At 56.4% G+C, this 18197-nt stretch overlaps 2 protein-coding genes and 5 non-coding genes across 14 annotated transcripts in view; all 7 read left to right on the forward strand.

Annotated features, from left to right (window-relative positions):
• SF3B3 (splicing factor 3b subunit 3) overlaps nt 1–7925 on the forward strand; it is a 33244-nt gene extending 25319 nt beyond the window's left edge. Inside the window, exons 20-26 of the mRNA XM_075101783.1 lie at nt 557–713; nt 2127–2252; nt 3377–3589; nt 4500–4598; nt 5046–5189; nt 5902–6006; nt 7028–7925. Coding sequence (XP_074957884.1) covers nt 557–713; nt 2127–2252; nt 3377–3589; nt 4500–4598; nt 5046–5189; nt 5902–6006; nt 7028–7168 — 985 coding nt within the window. The 3' untranslated portion in view covers nt 7169–7925. The remainder of the gene's footprint in view (nt 1–556; nt 714–2126; nt 2253–3376; nt 3590–4499; nt 4599–5045; nt 5190–5901; nt 6007–7027) is intronic.
• Nucleotides 7926–10486: 2561 nt separating this feature from the next.
• Nucleotides 10487–17287, forward strand: IL34 (interleukin 34). Of its 8 annotated transcripts, none has more exons than XM_075101810.1 (7): nt 10487–10595; nt 11508–11690; nt 11792–11895; nt 12190–12294; nt 12390–12563; nt 16581–16719; nt 16799–17287. In XM_075101810.1, the coding sequence occupies exons 2-7, from the start codon at nt 11663–11665 to the stop codon at nt 16816–16818; spliced, it is 570 nt and encodes a 189-aa protein (XP_074957911.1). In that variant the 5' UTR covers nt 10487–10595; nt 11508–11662; the 3' UTR covers nt 16819–17287. The 8 variants fall into 8 exon arrangements, with proteins under 8 accessions (XP_074957911.1, XP_074957914.1, XP_074957907.1 ...); XM_075101813.1 differs by having other exon boundaries at nt 12217–12294; XM_075101806.1 differs by having other exon boundaries at nt 10488–10595; nt 11348–11690.
• On the forward strand, nt 12943–13013 carry TRNAG-GCC (transfer RNA glycine (anticodon GCC)). Its single transcript has one exon. It is a non-coding gene; the product is annotated as a tRNA-Gly (tRNA).
• On the forward strand, nt 13618–13688 carry TRNAG-GCC (transfer RNA glycine (anticodon GCC)). Its single transcript has one exon. It is a non-coding gene; the product is annotated as a tRNA-Gly (tRNA).
• On the forward strand, nt 14647–14717 carry TRNAG-GCC (transfer RNA glycine (anticodon GCC)). Its single transcript has one exon. It is a non-coding gene; the product is annotated as a tRNA-Gly (tRNA).
• TRNAG-GCC (transfer RNA glycine (anticodon GCC)) lies at nt 15408–15478 on the forward strand. The gene has a single exon. It is a non-coding gene; the product is annotated as a tRNA-Gly (tRNA).
• On the forward strand, nt 16437–16507 carry TRNAG-GCC (transfer RNA glycine (anticodon GCC)). The gene has a single exon. It is a non-coding gene; the product is annotated as a tRNA-Gly (tRNA).
• Nucleotides 17288–18197: the final 910 nt, after the last annotated feature.

Genomic DNA, 18197 nt, shown 5'->3' on the forward strand with positions numbered 1-18197 from the left:
GAAGTGTTAGAGGAACTGGAGGGGAAGACCAACACAATAACCACAAAGAATAGCAAATGCTTCAGCAGGTGAAGTGGAGTTAGGTCATGCTGGTCTGAAAGGCTGTCTCTGTCCTGTTCTGTCCAGGATTCCCAACCTGGCTGAGCTGGGCACCGGGAAGGAAATATAACTGGAAGATGAGGAGCGTACATGTCCAAATTAGAGCAGCCTTTGAAAAACAGCTTCTAGTGGAGCTTTGCACATGCTAGGCAGTGTCCAGCCTGTGAATGCATAAAACTAATGCTTTGGGTATATGTAACGGCTGGAGCACATCTCTTTTTTTTTTTTTTTTTTTTTTTTTGTATGGGGAGTGTGGAAGAATGAAGGAATCTGCATTAAACATTTCTGCAGGGAGGAAAAATGACCTCTGAAAATGAAATGTTAGTGTTGGAAGGGTGGGCTCCCAAATTTCTTCCTGGCTAGGTGCAGGTTGTGCTGTCAGGGAGCGCAGTTGTATATGCAGCATTAGTCTGTGTCGTGATCATGCTGATGATCTGGCGCGTCTTGTCATCCCCAGCGTGGCTGTGTGCCGGTTCTCCAATACTGGTGATGAGTGGTATGTACTAGTGGGAGTTGCCAAGGACCTGATTCTGAACCCACGCTCGGTTGCTGGGGGTTTTGTCTACACGTACAAGCTGGTGAATAGTGGTGAGAAGCTGGAATTTCTGCACAAGGTGAGGGGGGTGAAAAGGCCTGTTTGGGTGACTGGGTCATTTACAGGCAGTATTGGAATAGCTGTTACTTTACCCTGAATGCTATAGTGATATTGCAGTGCTTGATGAATCCTGGGCAAGATCGTCATGCATCATCATTACACACTGAAAGCAGCCTCAGAGAAAATAAGCTGCCTCGTCTAAAATCACTTGGGACATCTTTTGCAGAGCTGAGAATTGAACACAAATCTCAGCCTTAGCTGTAGCCTTATCCATCTAATTGGGTAAATGGGAAAGGACCAGTGTTTTTCATGTCCCTGTTAGGGAGGGGAGGGAAACAGCTCTCTTTCCTTTTTGGAACATGAGCTCAGAGAGCTACTCTGAGCTGTTGCTTACAAAGTGCATTCATACTTGGGTCACTTGAGCCCTGGTGCTAAGGCGCTTGGTCATTGGCCACATGAAGTTGCTGTGAGCTGTCATCTTTCCTCTGATGCTGTTTTGATTGCTTGTAGAAATTATTAGTTGCCTAGTGACCAACTTGCTTGACAGATCTATGGGGCTTTAGCAAGATTTTCAGTAGAACTCTGTTAAAACAAAATTCTGTTCTTCCTCCCGTGTGCTTCCAGCATGGCTGAAATTTGAGCAGATGAGCACGTGGAAAGGAATGTTGTGGTTTATTCACTTCCTATGGTCCTGATGCTATGGGTGGATTCTGTCCTGGACCAGGGCCTTTTCTGATGCCACTGAACACCCACTTGGAAGTTGGCAGAGCTGATGATGTGAAATAACTTCTCTTAGCCAGTGCAACCAAGCTGGGAATGCCCCTAACTAGAAACTCTCTACATGTTCCTGTTCTCTGCTGTGGCTGATCCTTTTGGATTGATTAGTGGTGGGAGATTTTTCAGCCCTGTCTGAATTACTGGAATTGTGGGCAGACTGTAACTGTTCAGATGTAGCGCTGCTTCAGTGGCAGCTTCAGAGCATCTATGGCAGATGGCTGAATTACATTCATGCCTTTGTTTTGAAAACAGGCAGTCTGGATGGATTGAGGCAAGGCATAAAACCTTTCTGCTGGGGATAAAGCAAAACTAAGAACCAAGGCAACAAGATCTTTGCCTGCCTTTGCTGCCTGCCCAGCATGGGGCTTTTGGAGCAGTCCTATGCTTCAGTTAAGGCGCACTGCCAGCAGCATGCTGTCTGTGTAGTACCCAGAGCTCTGTTACCACACGTGGTGCTATGTGCTGCTGTCGGAAGGCCTACAGAGGACTGACCTTCTGCCCCTCCTGTAGAAAAAGATTGTGATTAGCCTTTTGCGTTAAAAGCCTTGGCACAAGCCAACGAGCTTCAAGCAAACAATTGGCTGAATCCATTCTGAAACTTGGTGCAAGGTTAGGTCTGTTAATAGGGGTCACAGTTGTCGTCTTCCTTCTCTAGACCCCTGTGGAGGAGGTTCCTGCAGCCATCGCTCCGTTCCAAGGTAGAGTCTTAATTGGAGTTGGAAAGCTCTTGCGTGTTTATGACCTGGGCAAGAAGAAACTGCTTCGGAAGTGTGAGAATAAGGTACTGGCTTTTGTTCATAACTAGGGCTGTTAACTTGGAATGAGTGATGCTTTGCAGCAGGAGTGAAACAATTTAGCTGCTACTCCAGCCCAAGTGTGGTTGTGCCTTGCTGGTGTGTGCTGGGTGTGTGCATCCAGAGCAGTGCAGGCAGCTCCAGCTGGGCTGGGCTGTTATGCTGCCCCTCTGCACCCGACCATGCAGCATTGCTTCCCTGGCACCATTCAGGTAACAGGGGTGCATGTTCCTTTTTGTACCAGCTCAACATAGGCTGTTAATGGATGTGTGCAGGAGTTTCACAAGCCTGTACAGACTGTGCCTTTAGCCATCTGCTGCAGATGTTAAAGGTCTTGCCCAGATAGAAAACAACTGCTGGAAATTTTTCCTTGAGTTAAGTGATCAGCAGGCTGGGGGTGGAAGTTGGAGGATGCCTGTGAGCCCCTCTTAGATTCCTAGAATTTTGAAAAGGAGATTCTCTCCTTGAGGTAGATGATCCTTCTTGCTCAGCATCTCTGGTACTTTAGGAAAAGAAATTGCAGAAGCATGGTTTTCTAACTCTTAATTGCCTGCTCCTCCCTCTCTCATGCAGGCTGCAGAACCTGTGCCAGTTGCTTATTACTGCACAAAGGAACTCCAGCAAGCTCACAGGCAGACTGGGAACTTGTAGGGGAACATTTTGTGTGTGTGTGCTGGGTCATTTTTGGTTTAGTGGTTTTTGTTTGTTTGTTTGTTTTTTCTAAAATATGACTCGCATGAAAAATTGAAGCTTTTATTCTTGGGTCTTTCATGACCACAGTAGTGAGGGGACACTGCAGCAATGCCTGCTGACAGGAGTGTCCCTGCCATCTCAGTTCATAGGCTCACCAGCAGTGCTTGTTCTCTGGACATTACTCATATTCAGCAGGCTGAGAATGGTGCGAGGTGGGTGTTAGGTTGCAAGGCCCTATATTGATGGTGTATTTAGACTGGGGCTGTAGCATGCCAGAAATGAGGTAGCTTGGGGGGGGGAATGATGGGAAATGGGGAGCGAGCCATAGTTCACAAGGAGAAATAGTATTTCCGTTGGAGTGGGGTAGAGCTTATGGGTTATGCTTCCCCGTTTTAAGAACTTGGGTTTTGTCCTTTAGCACATTGCCAACTACATCTGTGGGATCCAAACCATTGGGCACAGAGTAATTGTTTCAGACGTTCAGGAGAGCTTCATCTGGGTGCGCTACAAAAGGAATGAGAACCAGCTCATCATCTTTGCTGATGACACTTATCCCCGGTGGGTCACTACAGCAACTCTCCTGGATTATGACACTGTGGCTGGAGCAGACAAGTTTGGCAACATCTGCGTGGTGAGTGTACCTTGGAGAAGTCGGGGCTTTTTGGACATGACATATGTTTTCCTTAAAACATCCATGATTTGTTTTGAAAGAATGAGAATCTGTGCTTAGCTGGAGACAACGCCCTGTACCATTCACTTGTTTTTACAGGGTGACTAGCTGTCATCGTAGCAGATGGCTGCAGTCTATCAGTTTGTTAATTAAAGCAAACAAGTTAAAGTGTCAGCAGGACAGAAAACATATTTCCAAAGCATTTGATAACTTGTGTTGAAACTTCCCCAACACTTTCTGTGAATAAACCTTGAAGTGAACCTCGTGACTGTGAAAGGGCTCATGAGAACTTGCATCAGGGTTATCACTCTTACTTTCCCTGGCTAAACCTCATCACTAGCATTTAGTTTTCTCTGTCACTTCCTCTCTAAAGTTGGCTTTGTCAGTGCTGACACTTCCCCACTTGGCTGGATTTCAGCAGGGGAGGAGCAAAGACTAGATGGTCTTTCTGCCAGAGCTTTGATCTCTTTCTGAAGCGTGCTCAGGTGCTTTGGAGTGCAGAGTTCAGCAAGTGTCAGACACTGTGCCGGCAGGATTTGGCCGATGCACGCAAATCAATTCTCATCAGTTTTCCTGCCCCACATCCATCAAACTGTTTTGACCATACCTCCCAGGGTGATTTGCAGGTTCCAGGCTGGGTGGAAGCCAGTCATGAAGTCCTTCCCATGTTTTTGAGTGATAGGCCATCGGTCATGACAACATGGTTGTTGTTTAACTCTAAAGGCCTTGCTGGAGGGGCAAATGGATGGTTTTGCTGTAAGTAAAGTGATTCTTGTAGAGTCCACAAAAGCAGCCTTTCAAAGACCACAAGGATTCTCCAGAGAATGTGCTGCCTCTCTGCAGCTTGTTGACTCTTTCTTTTTCAACCCAGGTGAGACTGCCTCCCAACACTAATGATGAGGTAGATGAGGATCCCACAGGCAACAAAGCTCTCTGGGACAGGGGGCTGCTTAATGGAGCATCGCAGAAGGTAATGCTTCATGGGAAGCACCTGGTTATTGTGGGAAAAGAATACGCTGCTGTTCTGTGAAGTCCTCTGCAGTGTTGTCCAGGGGATGTATTGGCAGTTCTGTGCCTACACATCTACCATGCTGTGAGTGAGCACTTTTCGCTGTCATTGGGAGCCAAATTCAGTTTCTGAAGTCACGGCCAATGCCTATTCAGTGATGTCTGATTAAAGCAGCACGCTCATTTTCTTTTCCTGATTTCCCTCGTTACTTTCATCCGTTTGTCCAGCTCAAGAGGGTAATTCAGCAGCATGCTGAGCTTTGCCATCTGCTCACAAGTGGAAGGCACTTCCTCTTTAGAAAGGTGTTTCAGAACTAGCAGGTGGCCGAATTTATTCTGTTTTCTGTCTCAACCCTTTTGATGCTTTTATATAAGCTAATGAAAAAACGTGTCTGTGGTTGACTTTCAGGCTGAAGTGATTATGAATTATCACGTGGGAGAGACAGTGCTTTCCTTACAGAAGACCACGCTGATCCCAGGAGGCTCTGAATCTCTTGTCTATACCACCTTGTCGGGAGGGATAGGAATCTTGGTCCCTTTTACTTCCCACGAGGTAAGCAAGCCCTACCATTGTGCTGTAGAGTTGCTGCTTTTCTGTGCAGTCACCCCCAGCCAGTATGTTAATGTGCTCCATCCCTTGAGGGTAACTCCAGGGCTTTGCAGTATGTGAAAACCTGGGCTGCAGGAAAGCCTGTGGCTGTAGGACGTGCTCTGATGCAAAGTGGAATAGATGGAGCTTGTTAACTCCTCCTCCTGCATTGGCTCTGTGAAGAGCTGGGCTTTTCTTGTTGCACTGCTGTTCTAAATATGTTCGTGCTCTAGAGGAGCTCTTGGGTGATTTAGTATCTGTGAGGAGGGATCCTTTGGCATCCTCTGTGTAGCCTGTAGACTCTATTGATCAGGCACTGATGCTTCAAGTCCTGACACGGTATTCTCCTTTCCATTTGCTGTGGCCTCCTGGAGTGGCGGATGCCAAGACACTCTGAGCTGCACCTCTCTGCTGCGCAGCTGCTGTGTGCTGCAGTTCCTGGGAGGCTGATCCTGGCCAAGGTGGCACTGTTGGCTGCTTAGCTCTGCTGTGGGTGCTCCCGGGGAGAAGCAGTGAGGGGTGGCCGTGACCTTGGCTGCCATGTGCAGGGCTGCTCTAGCAGAACCTGGCAGTGTTTCAGCCAGCACAGGAGCATCTGGCTGATGGGTGTTATCTTTCCTTGCCAGTGGCATTGATGTGTAGCAAACTGTTCTCTTACTGATTCTAATCCCCCCAGGATCATGACTTCTTCCAGCATGTAGAAATGCACTTAAGGTCCGAGCACCCTCCTCTCTGTGGACGAGACCATCTCAGTTTCCGCTCGTACTACTTCCCGGTGAAGGTAGGTCTGAGTATTTAGGATCAGCTGGTCATGGGGGTGCAGAGACTTGCTCTGGGACACAGAACTGCTTTGAGGCCTGGCAGAAGTAAGTCACGGTTGCTGTTCAGTGGGGAAGGCTGGGGCAACATTAACCATAACTGGTGTAGAGATTGCAGCAAGAATTGAAGCCAGCCCTTGAACAGCACTCTAAGGAGAGCAGTACTTGGCACTTAAGACACCAAAACAGAGATGGTATTAACCCTTGTAATGAGCCATCTGAGGGTTGGTCTTGAGACCCAAACCCAGAGGTGCTGTTGCTGCGGTTCTCTACTTGCCACAGCACCACCTTTTCCCATCAGTGTTACATAGCTGTTTGCCTGGCTAGGTCAAACTGGCTGCTGCCTGAGGGATATATTTTTTCCAACATGATTGAAAATGGAAATCTCATCAGAAACAGCTGTTCCTGCCTGTTTGTGCTTTTGAGGAACTGTGGCTGAAGCTGTTGACTGCTGAATGCTGGGGCTGGAAGGGTCCAGAGTACTGGACCAGAGTAACTATGTGGTAACTACTACCAGAGTAACCTATGTAGTATCAGTCAGGAAACTGTCCCAGCAGCTGAAGCTGTCTGAGCGCAGAGGGTGCTCTTGCTCTTGGTGAGCTTGGAGCTGATTTGCAGTGCATGCTATCTCAATGATGTTTCACATCTGACTGAAGATGTCCATCAGTCATCTTTTGCAGCCTTCCCCGGCCTTCCCAGCACAGTGCTTGGGCCCAAGTCGGATCCATCATTGCTTCCCTTGTGTGATTCTTCAGCAGCACACAGGCTTTTTGAGTTTCTCCTTTGTTAATCAAGCTGGCCAGTCATTAATTTGATGCTAACTGCTGCTATTCAGCAGACGAGGTCACTGAGCATGGCCTTGTTTCCAGGACAGAATTAAGAGGCTCCTGGGAACAAACTTTTTGTTGCCATTTTTCCCTGCTTAGGCAGGGTTCAGTGCCTCTGTGTTGTGTTGATTCACTGCTCTCCTCCTTGCCCCTCCAGAATGTGATCGATGGGGACCTGTGTGAGCAGTTCAACTCCATGGAGCCGAACAAACAGAAGAATGTGGCCGAAGAGCTGGACCGGACTCCACCCGAGGTGTCTAAGAAGCTGGAAGACATCCGCACACGCTATGCTTTCTGAGTGACAGCTGGCAGGAGCAGAGCTTCTCACTGGGCTCCTACAGACGCTCTTCCAAGCACAGTTGGGAGGAGGAATGTGTGCTTTTTCTCCCTTTTTAAATATTGGTTTGTTCCTCTTGGTTTATCTTTCAAAGTAATGTGACTTCCTTAAATACAGTGTCAGATCTTAGGTCTCCCAACGCATCCTGCTGCTCATGTGAAGGCTCCTGATGTTCTGGCTTCCAGCCAAAGAGATTTCCTCTTGGGGAGTGCCCAAGGAAGGGCACAGACTGGCCCTCAGCCCCATCTCCTTGGCCCGCTTCTCCCTTTAGGATGAGGGGGCTTGAGGGTGTCTTGTTCCAGCCTTGCAGAAAGCCCTGTAGGGCAGATCCAGCTGAGCCTTTGTAGGATCAAATGGGTTTTGCTGGTTCCCAGCTTTTCGGAAAAGAAAACTCTTTTTAGTGGTTGGTGGCGAGAAGCTTTGGGCTTCCACCATCCCTGGGGGCAGCTGGTGGGAAGGCCAGCTGTGTGGAGGGTGTAACTGTCACACTTGTCTTGAATATTTTTTTTCTGAATTGCAAGGGGTTTTTGGACTCACGGTTTCTGACTGTTTTCCCTGTAAATAGAGTTTTGTACAATGTTGACTCTCTTGGGGGTGGGGAAGAGTGAGGCCTGAGTCTGGGACTTGATTTGTTTCATAATAACTCTGGCAAGAGAAGTGTCTCCAAGCTGTGACTGTGAGCAGCACATGAAGAATAAAAGCCTGGTTTTTTTAACTAGCCAGACTCTGGGGCTTCTCTCCTTCGCAGCAGCAGCTGTTGCTGACCTGGCAGGAGCAGGAGGGGTGGAAGAGGAGTATAGAAATGTGCACACCCTCAACCATGTGCCCTGCAAGGGTGCTAGAGCTCCACTGCGGCCCTGCACGTGCACAAAGCTGGGTGTGTGGACAAGGGGTGGGAGGGGAAGGGTCTTTTCCCCCAAGTACTGTTTCTCCAACCCTTCCAGGGCAGGGCTGTAGCTCAATGCTCCTTTTATCACCCTACAAAAGCAGCTGCAGCTCTGGGAGCAGCTGCCAGCTGCCAGGAGGGCTGGGGTAAGGTGTTCTCTGCCTGCTGCATGCTAGCTGGCTGCAAAGTCTACCAGCTGGAGCTCAGCCACACAGCAGGTGCTTCCCAGTCTTGATTCTGGTCTCTGCTTTGGTCCCTCCTGTGAGTAGGTCTGTCTCTGCAAAGCCAGAGCCCCCACTTTGATGTGTGGCGTCCATGAAGGGGCCTGGCTTCCTCCCCAGCCAGCACTGCTCCCCATGCCACCCTCACATCAAACAGCTGCCAGGTTCCTTTGCCAGCGTGCGTGTGCTGTGCAGGGTGAGGGCAAACACGCGCCCTCCTGCCCTGTCCTTTGCACCCTCTTCATTTGGCTTGTTGCTACTTAACCCGGGGCTGCACCCTTTGGCTCCAAAGTGGCGCCCAGCCACTGCTTGCCCCACCCATCCTTTGCCTGGGAGTAAAGGGCTTTGTGTCTGTTCCCACACCTTCCTGGGGCACCCGCAGCTGGGGAGCGGTAAACACATGAGCCAAAGTCAGTGGGGTGCAGCCTGGGGCTTGTCATGGGTGCGGGGTGCTCCTGGCACTCCCTATCCGCTTGTCCTCCCCCACGATGCAATGCCCACTCTGCATCTGGGACCACTTCCAGGAGAGCTCCAGCAGAACATTTGGTGTATCACTAGTCCTAAGGCAAGGGTGAAATCGCACCGGGGGCAGCTTAGGGTCTTCCCAAACTGGTTCCAAGCACCAGATTTGGCTTCCTTGGCTGGTGCTGTGTAAATAACCTGTCCCCAGCTCAAGGCAAAGCCTGGGAGGGGCTGAGCCCAACTTGGAGGTGTGGGTGGGCTGCCCCGGGAGCTGGCTGAGCCCCCTTGGCCCGTGGGGCTCCAAGGCGAGGCCCCACCAGCCTCCCTGGGCAGAGGGGGTTTTCTCCGCCTGGGCCCCGCAGCTGCAGGGTACTCGACTCCTGCTGACGTGCAGGAGCAAAAGCTCTCAGGGCTGACGCCCTGCACCGAGGTCTGTTTGCCATGGGCTCGCCCCAGCGGTGATTTCCAGCCTGGCACAGCTGAGGAGGGCAGACTGCCTCTGTCACTGTGCTGCGCAGCTCTGTGCTCTACCATCCCTTCCTTGCCCCATCCTGCCTGCTGAGCGGATGACTGCGTGGGCAGGGAATGCTATTAAATGGCTTCCTCTAATGCCTGCAGTAGATGCAGGCAAAATCTCTGCGGGCACCTAGGTGAGGACCAGAACCGGCTTCCCTGCTCAGAGCTGAGCATCTTGCCCCCAGAGCAGAGCTGGGAGTGAGGTGAAGCCTGTGCCCGGGAGCTGGCCAGGGCCGGAGGGAAGCTTGGCAGGAAAGCAGCGGTGGCCCTGACTCCATGCCAGGGGAATCCCAGTGCGCTTTCCTTGCATGCAGAAGTGCATTCTTTCCCACGCGTTTCCCTGGGAGCGCTGACCTGCTCTTCGATAGCACAGAGGCAGCCAGCTCTCCCAAGGGGCTTTTTGAGGGGCAGGGGGGGGAAGTGTTCTGTCATCCCTTGTGCCCTGCTGCAGCCATTTCAGCCCCGAAGGATCCTGAGAAATGGGCATGGGCTTGGGCCAGAGGGAGCGGTTGTCCTGTTGGCCTGGAGTCAGCCAGGGATCCCTCAGCCCTCCCCTGCCAGCAGTGTGGCCCTTGCACCCACAGGTGCTGAGAAACATCAGGCTGACGTCCGCTTTGAATACCCCAAAACATGCCCCGTGGGTACCCAACCCAGCCAGGGGAGCACAGCACCCTGGAGTGCCGGTGCTGGCAGAGCAGAGCACCCTGGGGATCCTGTGGCTAGCTGAGCACCCTGGGGTGCATGTGCACCCCCAGCTACGTTGGGTGAGTGTCCGGGGGGTGCTGTACGGCTGTCCCAGCGCCGTGAGCAACAGGGGGGCATGCAGTGTGATTAGGTGAGCACCCCAGTGCTGGGGCAGCCGAGCACTTGGGGAGCACCTGACTGGGGTAGCCAAACACCCCAAGGAGCACGGAGAGGTCCAGGAGTGTTAGCTGAGCACCCTAGGCGCACCTGGCTGGGCTATCTGCATCCCCTGTGGACACCCATCTTGAGCTAGCCAAGCACCCTAGGGACAGCCAGCCAGGGCAGCCGAACACCTCAGGGACACCCAGTTCAGGCTAGCTGAGCACCCTGGGCACACCTGCCCGGGGCAGCCGCCCGCCCCGGGGTTCCCCGGCTGGGCCGTGCTGTGGCGCGCCATGCGGGGCGGGCGCTCGGTCCCCGCTCCTCGCCCGGCCCCCGGCAACCGCCCCGCCCGCTCCCCGCGCCACCGCCCCCCGCCGGCCTCCCGGGAAGCGCCGCAACGGCCCCGCCACCGCCGCCCGTGGGGAGACGCGTCCCGCGGCCCCGTGCGCCGCCCCAGGTGGGTCCGCGGGCGCTTCCCGCGTAGGGGGTGCGTGGGGGTGCGGGTCCGCGGGGGGGGGGGGGGGGCGCGGAGGTGCGGGGCTGGTCACGCACGGCCCCGCGTGGGGACGCGGTGTGGGGACGCGGCACGGCCGAGTTTGCATGGGGACATGGAACGCGGGTCCCTTTCACGTGGGGATGTGGGGTGGGGACAGGACATGGCCCCCTTCAGGAGGGGATGTGGTGTGGGTACACGGGAGGGGGCCCTTCTGTGTGTGCCACACTGTGCTGGGACACAGCAGCTGCCACCCCCCGCCGTCTCGCTTGGGGACATGCTGTGGAGGGCACGCATAGGGACACGCTGCGGTCCCCTTCCTGTGTGGTGACAGCGCTGGGACACGACGCATCCTCCTCTGCGTGGGGACCCAGCGTGGGGTGGATTGGCAGCTTCGCCATCCCCCAGCGCTTCTTAGCTCAGCTCCTGCTAAGGTCGGACAAACTCACTCCTGGGATAACGGTGCTGGACTGCCCCCCCCCCGCTCTTGGAAATCCCCTGGGGGCGGTGCCGGGGGAAGCCCTGGCAGCCCTGCCCCGAGCGGGGCACAGGCAGCCACGGCTCCACGCCACCCACAGCCCTCCAGGGTCACCCGGGGCTCTTGTGGGGCCACCCCTGTCCCACAGCCGCTGGGCGCGGAGCGGGTGCCTTCCCTGGGGGCTGCAGCCCGGGTGCCCGCCTGCCCTGGGGCTGCAGCCGGGGCTCTCTCCCCCCAGATCCCCTCTTGCAGTGCAGGGGGGGTCCTGCACCCCGCGGAGCGCATCCCTGCCGGCACCCTGTGATGGCCCCGGGACCTGCTGCTTCCCCGCAGCCAGCTGGAGAGGAGAAGCCAGCGGGGACGGCCGGGGAGGGGGACTGACTCCCCATCCATGGCAGGGGGCACCCGCCCGGGGATCCCGGAGAGCAGCCCAGCGCCCGGGGGCTGCACCCATCCCTCGTCCCCCCGCCGCATGCACCGCCGCCCAGGAGGCTCCCGGTGAGCTCCGGCCATGTAGGTGCAGCCCGGGGCTCCACCGACAGCGGCCGTCAACATGCAGGCGGGCTACGCAGCCGTCCTGTGTGAGTACAGCTCGGGGACATGGCGGGGGGATGGCCTCGGGGGGTCACCCCGGTGGGTGGCTCTGTGGGGGGGCTCACGCCGCTCACTGTTGGCTGCCCAGGTGTCCTGGCTGTGCTGGGGCTGGAGGCTGCTGCGCCAGGTGAATGCGAGATCACCCGCCTGCTCCAGGACAAGCTGCAGTACGAGATGCGCCTGCAGTACATGGTAACCCCCAGTTTGGGGGGTGGGGTTGGGGAGATATGTGGCACTGCAAGGCCCCGCTTTGCTGTGGGAGGGGGGACACAGGGGGGCAACACCCGAGGCCTCTACAGTGACCGGGTGCTGGGGGTGTGTGTTGCGTTTTCTTTTTTGTTTACTGGGGGAAACTTGTACCAAACGGTGCCCAGAGCTGCTTCTTCTGGTGCATCTTTGGGGGTTGACCACATCAAGAGGCTTTTCCACCGGATCACCGGTGTCACGCTGAGGCTGGCAGCGATGTCCCTGTCACTTTGCTGCCAGGCCCTCTGCTCTTATCCACCTTTCCAGAAGCACTACTTCCCTATCAACTACAAGGTCCAGGTCCAGTACGAAGAGGTGCTGAGGCCGTCCAACATCACCCACCTGGTAAGACGGTAGCAGGGGATGGCCCCGTGATGGGGACGCTCTGGGGACCCGCGGGGGCTGCTTGGGTCTCACCCGGTGCACCTTCTCACCCGCAGCGCAACAGGACAGTGTCGGAGCCAGCGCTGCGGTACCTCTGGTTCCACATCAACTCCCAGGCAGTGCTGCGGATCCACGAGGTGCTGCCGGAGAAGCACCCATCCTGGAAGTACACCCAGGAGCTGTGCCAGCTCTTCGACGCCCTGGGCAAGGAGTACAGCAAGTACCGACAGGTGGGGAGACCCCGGCATCCCCCGGCACTCCAGCCTGGCTGCAGGCTCGCACACAGCCTTGCACACCCTTTGCAGGGGTGTTGCGTGCATGGGCAGCGTGCAAGTGCCCGGTGCCTGTGCATGCAGACAGGTGTGCTGCCTGCTCACATGGCACACGGACAGATGTGGGGGTGCAGAAGTGGAACACATACCCACACGGCACACAGACGTGGTGTGAGGACACACGCGCACAGGCATGAACACCGCGGGGTGCGCAACACGGGCGTGCACAGCGCCGCTGCATGTGGGAGGGCCGGCGTGGGCAGCGTGCTGGAGGGCAGAGATTGGCACCCGAGGTGCAGGGCCGTGAGACAGGGCTGGGGGCTTTCTTCTCCATCTGGCATTGGTGGTTCAGTGGTAGAATTCTCGCCTGCCACGCGGGAGGCCCGGGTTCGATTCCCGGCCAATGCAGTTATACCTTTTTCTTGCCTCCAACCACACCCTGGGGGGCTGGGAGACGGAATGAGACGGTCACCACCACGGTCGTGGGATGGCAAGTGCCACGGCCTGAGGGGGCATGCTACAGAAGGTGAACCTCGGCTTCATCCCTGTTTTCTCAGTGGTGGTACCTTGTTGCAGCAGTAGCAGAAGTCCTGCCTCTTCTCCCAGGCCCCTGCTACCACAATGGAGCTGCTGCACCTTGGAGGCAGCTGCATTTGGGTACTGGCTGGGGGTGGTCTGTCACAGCGGGGTGTCCAGGATGAACCCAAAGTGTGGCTGGGTTGTCCTGTGCCCAGGCTCAGGCTCCACAGCCCCTCCGAGGAGAGCACGAGCTTTGCTGGGTCTTCTCATCAGAGCGTTAACTCTGAAGGCTAATGACAACCCCCCATTTGCTGGCGGTGATATCTGAGGCAGCAGGAAGAGGCGCTCCCATGGCTTGATCCCCGGCATCAGAAGTGCCTGTTGGGGGTCCCCTGCCTGGGGTGGTTCACAGCCGGCAGTGCCTGTCCCTGCTGGTCCCCTCGTGCTGGGTGCAGGGCCGTGGGGCAGGGGTGGGGGGGCTGCGCCACATCTGGCATTGGTGGTTCAGTGGTAGAATTCTCGCCTGCCACGCGGGAGGCCCGGGTTCGATTCCCGGCCAATGCAACAGCTGCAGCCTTTTGCGCACCCTCTTGTGCTGTGGGGGGGGTTATGTTGGCTAGCAAGGGGTGCCCTCGGCCTCCTGGGTGCCACTATCCCTGTGGCCGCTGTGTGGGTACTCAGGCTCTGAGGATGGCAGCACCAGCTCTGCAGTGAGTGTCCCTGGCCTGGTGGTATCGTGGGGGCAGTGGGAGGAGCTGGTTTGGTGACAGGGAGCATCTCTGCTGGGTGGCAGGAGGGACACTGGCTTTTTGGCAGTGAGGGTTCCTGTCTCGGTGTTAGTGAGTGTCTGTGGCTTGGTGGCAGTGAGGATCACCTGCTCTGTGTCAGTGAACGACACTGGCTCAAGAGCAGTGGGGGGTCCAGGCCCCTGTCAGAGATGCCCAGGCCCCAGAGTCTTAGGGCATCCGTGAGCAGCCCTACATCTGGCATTGTTGGCTCAGTGGAATACTTTTTGCTGCTGCCCCAAAGAGCCTAGATTTGGTTCCCAGCCCATGCAGCCCTGATGTCCTGCTCTTCACCTCCATAGCACCTGACTTGGGCTCCATGCGGCCATGTGCTGCTGGGGGCTGGGATGTGCTGCCGCACCTTGGAGGCAGCTGCATTTGGGTACTGGCTGGGGGTGGTCTGTCACAGCGGGGTGTCCAGGATGAACCCAAAGTGTGGCTGGGTTGTCCTGTGCCACGGGGCAGGCTCCACAGCCCCTCCGAGGAGAGCACGAGCTTTGCTGGGTCTTCTCATCAGAGCGTTAACTCTGAAGGCTAATGACAACCCCCCATTTGCTGGCGGTGATATCTGAGGCAGCAGGAAGAGGCGCTCCCATGGCTTGATCCCCGGCATCAGAAGTGCCTGTTGGGGGTCCCCTGCCTGGGGTGGTTCACAGCCGGCAGTGCCTGTCCCTGCTGGTCCCCTCGTGCTGGGTGCAGGGCCGTGGGGCAGGGGTGGGGGGGCTGCGCCACATCTGGCATTGGTGGTTCAGTGGTAGAATTCTCGCCTGCCACGCGGGAGGCCCGGGTTCGATTCCCGGCCAATGCAACAGCTGCAGCCTTTTGCGCACCCCGGTGTCCTGGGGCGGGCTGCCGGGGAATGCAGTGGTTCTTCTCCCTTGGCTCCCCCGGGCGCTTGCACGGCCGCTCCAGGGTGGCATTGCTGGGTGGGCAGAGCAGAACCAGCATCCCTTTTATACTTCCCAGTGGCTATGGCAGGGAGCTGTGGGGGGAGGGGAGGAGCTTGGTGGCAGTGAGTGTCCACGGCTTTCAGTGGCAGTGAGTGTGCGTGGCTCGGTGGCACTGAGGGCTCCCGGCATGGTGGCAGCGGGGGCTGCCTGGGACTGGAGGGTGCACCTGCGGCCCAGGGGCAGCTGCATTTGGGTACTGGCTGGGGGTGGTCTGTCACAGCGGGGTGTCCAGGATGAACCCAAAGTGTGGCTGGGTTGTCCTGTGCCCAGGCTCAGGCTCCGCAGCCTCTCCGAGGAGAGCACGAGCTTTGCTGGGTCTTCTCATCAGAGCATTAACTCTGAAGGCTAATGACAACCCCCCATTTGCTGGCGGTGATATCTGAGGCAGCAGGAAGAGGCGCTCCCATGGCTTGATCCCCGGCATCAGAAGTGCCTGTTGGGGGTCCCCTGCCTGGGGTGGTTCACAGCCGGCAGTGCCTGTCCCTGCTGGTCCCCTCGTGCTGGGTGCAGGGCCGTGGGGCAGGGGTGGGGGGGCTGCGCCACATCTGGCATTGGTGGTTCAGTGGTAGAATTCTCGCCTGCCACGCGGGAGGCCCGGGTTCGATTCCCGGCCAATGCAACAGCTGCAGCCTTTTGCGCACCCTCTTGTGCTGTGGGGGGGGTTATGTTGGCTAGCAAGGGGTGCCCTCGGCCTCCTGGGTGCCACTATCCCTGTGGCCGCTGTGTGGGTACTCAGGCTCTGAGGATGGCAGCACCAGCTCTGCAGTGAGTGTCCCTGGCCTGGTGGTATCGTGGGGGCAGTGGGAGGAGCTGGTTTGGTGACAGGGAGCATCTCTGCTGGGTGGCAGGAGGGACACTGGCTTTTTGGCAGTGAGGGTTCCTGTCTCGGTGTTAGTGAGTGTCTGTGGCTTGGTGGCAGTGAGGATCACCTGCTCTGTGTCAGTGAACGACACTGGCTCAAGAGCAGTGGGGGGTCCAGGCCCCTGTCAGAGATGCCCAGGCCCCAGAGTCTTAGGGCATCCGTGAGCAGCCCTACATCTGGCATTGTTGGCTCAGTGGAATACTTTTTGCTGCTGCCCCAAAGAGCCTAGATTTGGTTCCCAGCCCATGCAGCCCTGATGTCCTGCTCTTCACCTCCATAGCACCTGACTTGGGCTCCATGCGGCCATGTGCTGCTGGGGGCTGGGATGTGCTGCCGCACCTTGGAGGCAGCTGCATTTGGGTACTGGCTGGGGGTGGTCTGTCACAGCGGGGTGTCCAGGATGAACCCAAAGTGTGGCTGGGTTGTCCTGTGCCACGGGGCAGGCTCCACAGCCCCTCCGAGGAGAGCACGAGCTTTGCTGGGTCTTCTCATCAGAGCGTTAACTCTGAAGGCTAATGACAACCCCCCATTTGCTGGCGGTGATATCTGAGGCAGCAGGAAGAGGCGCTCCCATGGCTTGATCCCCGGCATCAGAAGTGCCTGTTGGGGGTCCCCTGCCTGGGGTGGTTCACAGCCGGCAGTGCCTGTCCCTGCTGGTCCCCTCGTGCTGGGTGCAGGGCCGTGGGGCAGGGGTGGGGGGGCTGCGCCACATCTGGCATTGGTGGTTCAGTGGTAGAATTCTCGCCTGCCACGCGGGAGGCCCGGGTTCGATTCCCGGCCAATGCAACAGCTGCAGCCTTTTGCGCACCCTCTTGTCCTGGGGACATCTTGTTGATGCCCCGGTGACCTGTCCCTGTAGACGGATGTGGAAACCGTGGTGGCCGACCTGGTGAAGCTGGTCCACAGCACAGGTGTCGAGAGCCGGAGGAAGGCTGTGCGCCCCAAGGCACTGCTGGACAACTGCCTCAAGGTCATGCAGATGCTCTACAGAGTGCCCTGTGAGTGGGGACTTGTGGGATGGAGCTGCCAGGCATGGGAGTCCTGTCCCACCTGGTGACACCTGTTCCCTCCGCCCAGGTCAGTGGGAGTCCACCTAATGCTGCAGAAGACCCCTCGCTTGATGTCTTCTCCTTGCCATGGGGCCCAGGATGCTGCCTCTTCTCTGTCTGTCCCCCCGGCAGAACCCCTTGGGAGTCCCCAAGGAAGGTGTAAAAGGGGACAAATGCCACCCACTCCAGGACCAAATGCCACCCCCTCTGGGATCTGGGACTGTTCACAGCCATGAGGCTGGCCCCATCTGAAATGCCAGGCACCTTCTGCAGGGGTGCAGGCAGGGGGGCTCAGACCCAGCTCCCCGTGGGCAGGCAGCTGCTGGCTGCCTGAGGGGGGCATGCTGCCCTGCCTGCAGCAGGGCGAGGGCATTGCCCAGTTCCTGTCAGTTTGTATTTTTCCCTCAGCTTTTGTTAAACACCAGGTAATTCTCTAGTGCTCAGCATTGCAGCTCAGCTTCCAACCGGGTCCTTGGAGCCTCCAACCTTACCTGAAATAAAGGACCAGCAGAGAGAACCCCAGCTGCCTCCTCATTCGGGGTGTCAGTCCCCTCCCTCATCATTGGGGGGGGAGATATTCGCCCTGATATAGGGATCCCTCAGAGCCACTGTCTGCCAAGTCACCTCTGTCAGCTCCAGCCACTTCCCCGGCAAGAAAACATCTGGATTTGTTTGTTGTGCTTGGCGGAGCAGTGCAGGCAGCGTGCTGGAGGGGCTGGGGCCTGGCTGGCTGCCTCCCCACTTCCCAGCTTAGTTAATTACCGTAATCAACTATTATAGCCCTTAACTGGTGTATTCCTTGCTGCGGGCTGCTTGGGATTACAAAGTCTATGAAAGTGTGCAGGTGAGGCACTGCAGCAAGAACCGGATGCAATGTCTTCCACTACCTCCTCCTCTCCTCACCCTCCCTTCATGCCTAGTGATGGGTCATGTTTATATAAAGCCCACACAGAGCTCACATAAAGCCCATCAGCTATGATCTGCTGCTTGAGAAAGGGGTTTAATTTGAGGGACCCCCTCGCCCACTCCTGCAGGGTCTTAACAAATAGCCCCGAGGTGGTCCAGAGCCCCACCTGGGGCTGCCCAAGCCCCCAGGGCTGAGCTCTCACTCCCTAACATCAAGCATGGGAATGGTCCCCTGTGCTCCTCACCTGTGGGAAAACTGAAGCTGCCCCACCAAAGTGACCCTGGCCAGGCTTCCCAGAGCGCGCCTGCATCAACCATCTGGGCTTGAGGCATGCTAAAGCCCTGCATTTCCAGCCCAAGTGCCCACTTGAGATGTTGCAACATTTTTATCTGGGACTTTTTTTTTAATCTGATATCTTTCAAGAGATGGCTTCAAACATGTTAACTGAGAGCGGCCACAGAAATGCGCTCATGTAATGGGGACTGGGATTCTGTCTGAAGTATCTTGTGATACACTGTGA

This window comes from Phalacrocorax aristotelis, chromosome 8, assembly GCF_949628215.1.
Source record: "Phalacrocorax aristotelis chromosome 8, bGulAri2.1, whole genome shotgun sequence".
NCBI lineage: Eukaryota > Metazoa > Chordata > Aves > Suliformes > Phalacrocoracidae > Phalacrocorax > Phalacrocorax aristotelis.

Excerpts from the sequence above, each read along its gene's own strand:
- IL34 (XM_075101810.1), top strand. The coding sequence starts at position 11,663 with ATGCAGGCGGGCTACGCAGCCGTCCTGT. Across the intron at positions 12,295-12,389 it reads CGTCCAACATCACCCACCTG|CGCAACAGGACAGTGTCGGA; the intron begins GTAAGACGGTAG and ends TCTCACCCGCAG. Across the intron at positions 16,720-16,798 it reads GATGCTCTACAGAGTGCCCT|GTCAGTGGGAGTCCACCTAA; the intron begins GTGAGTGGGGAC and ends CCCTCCGCCCAG.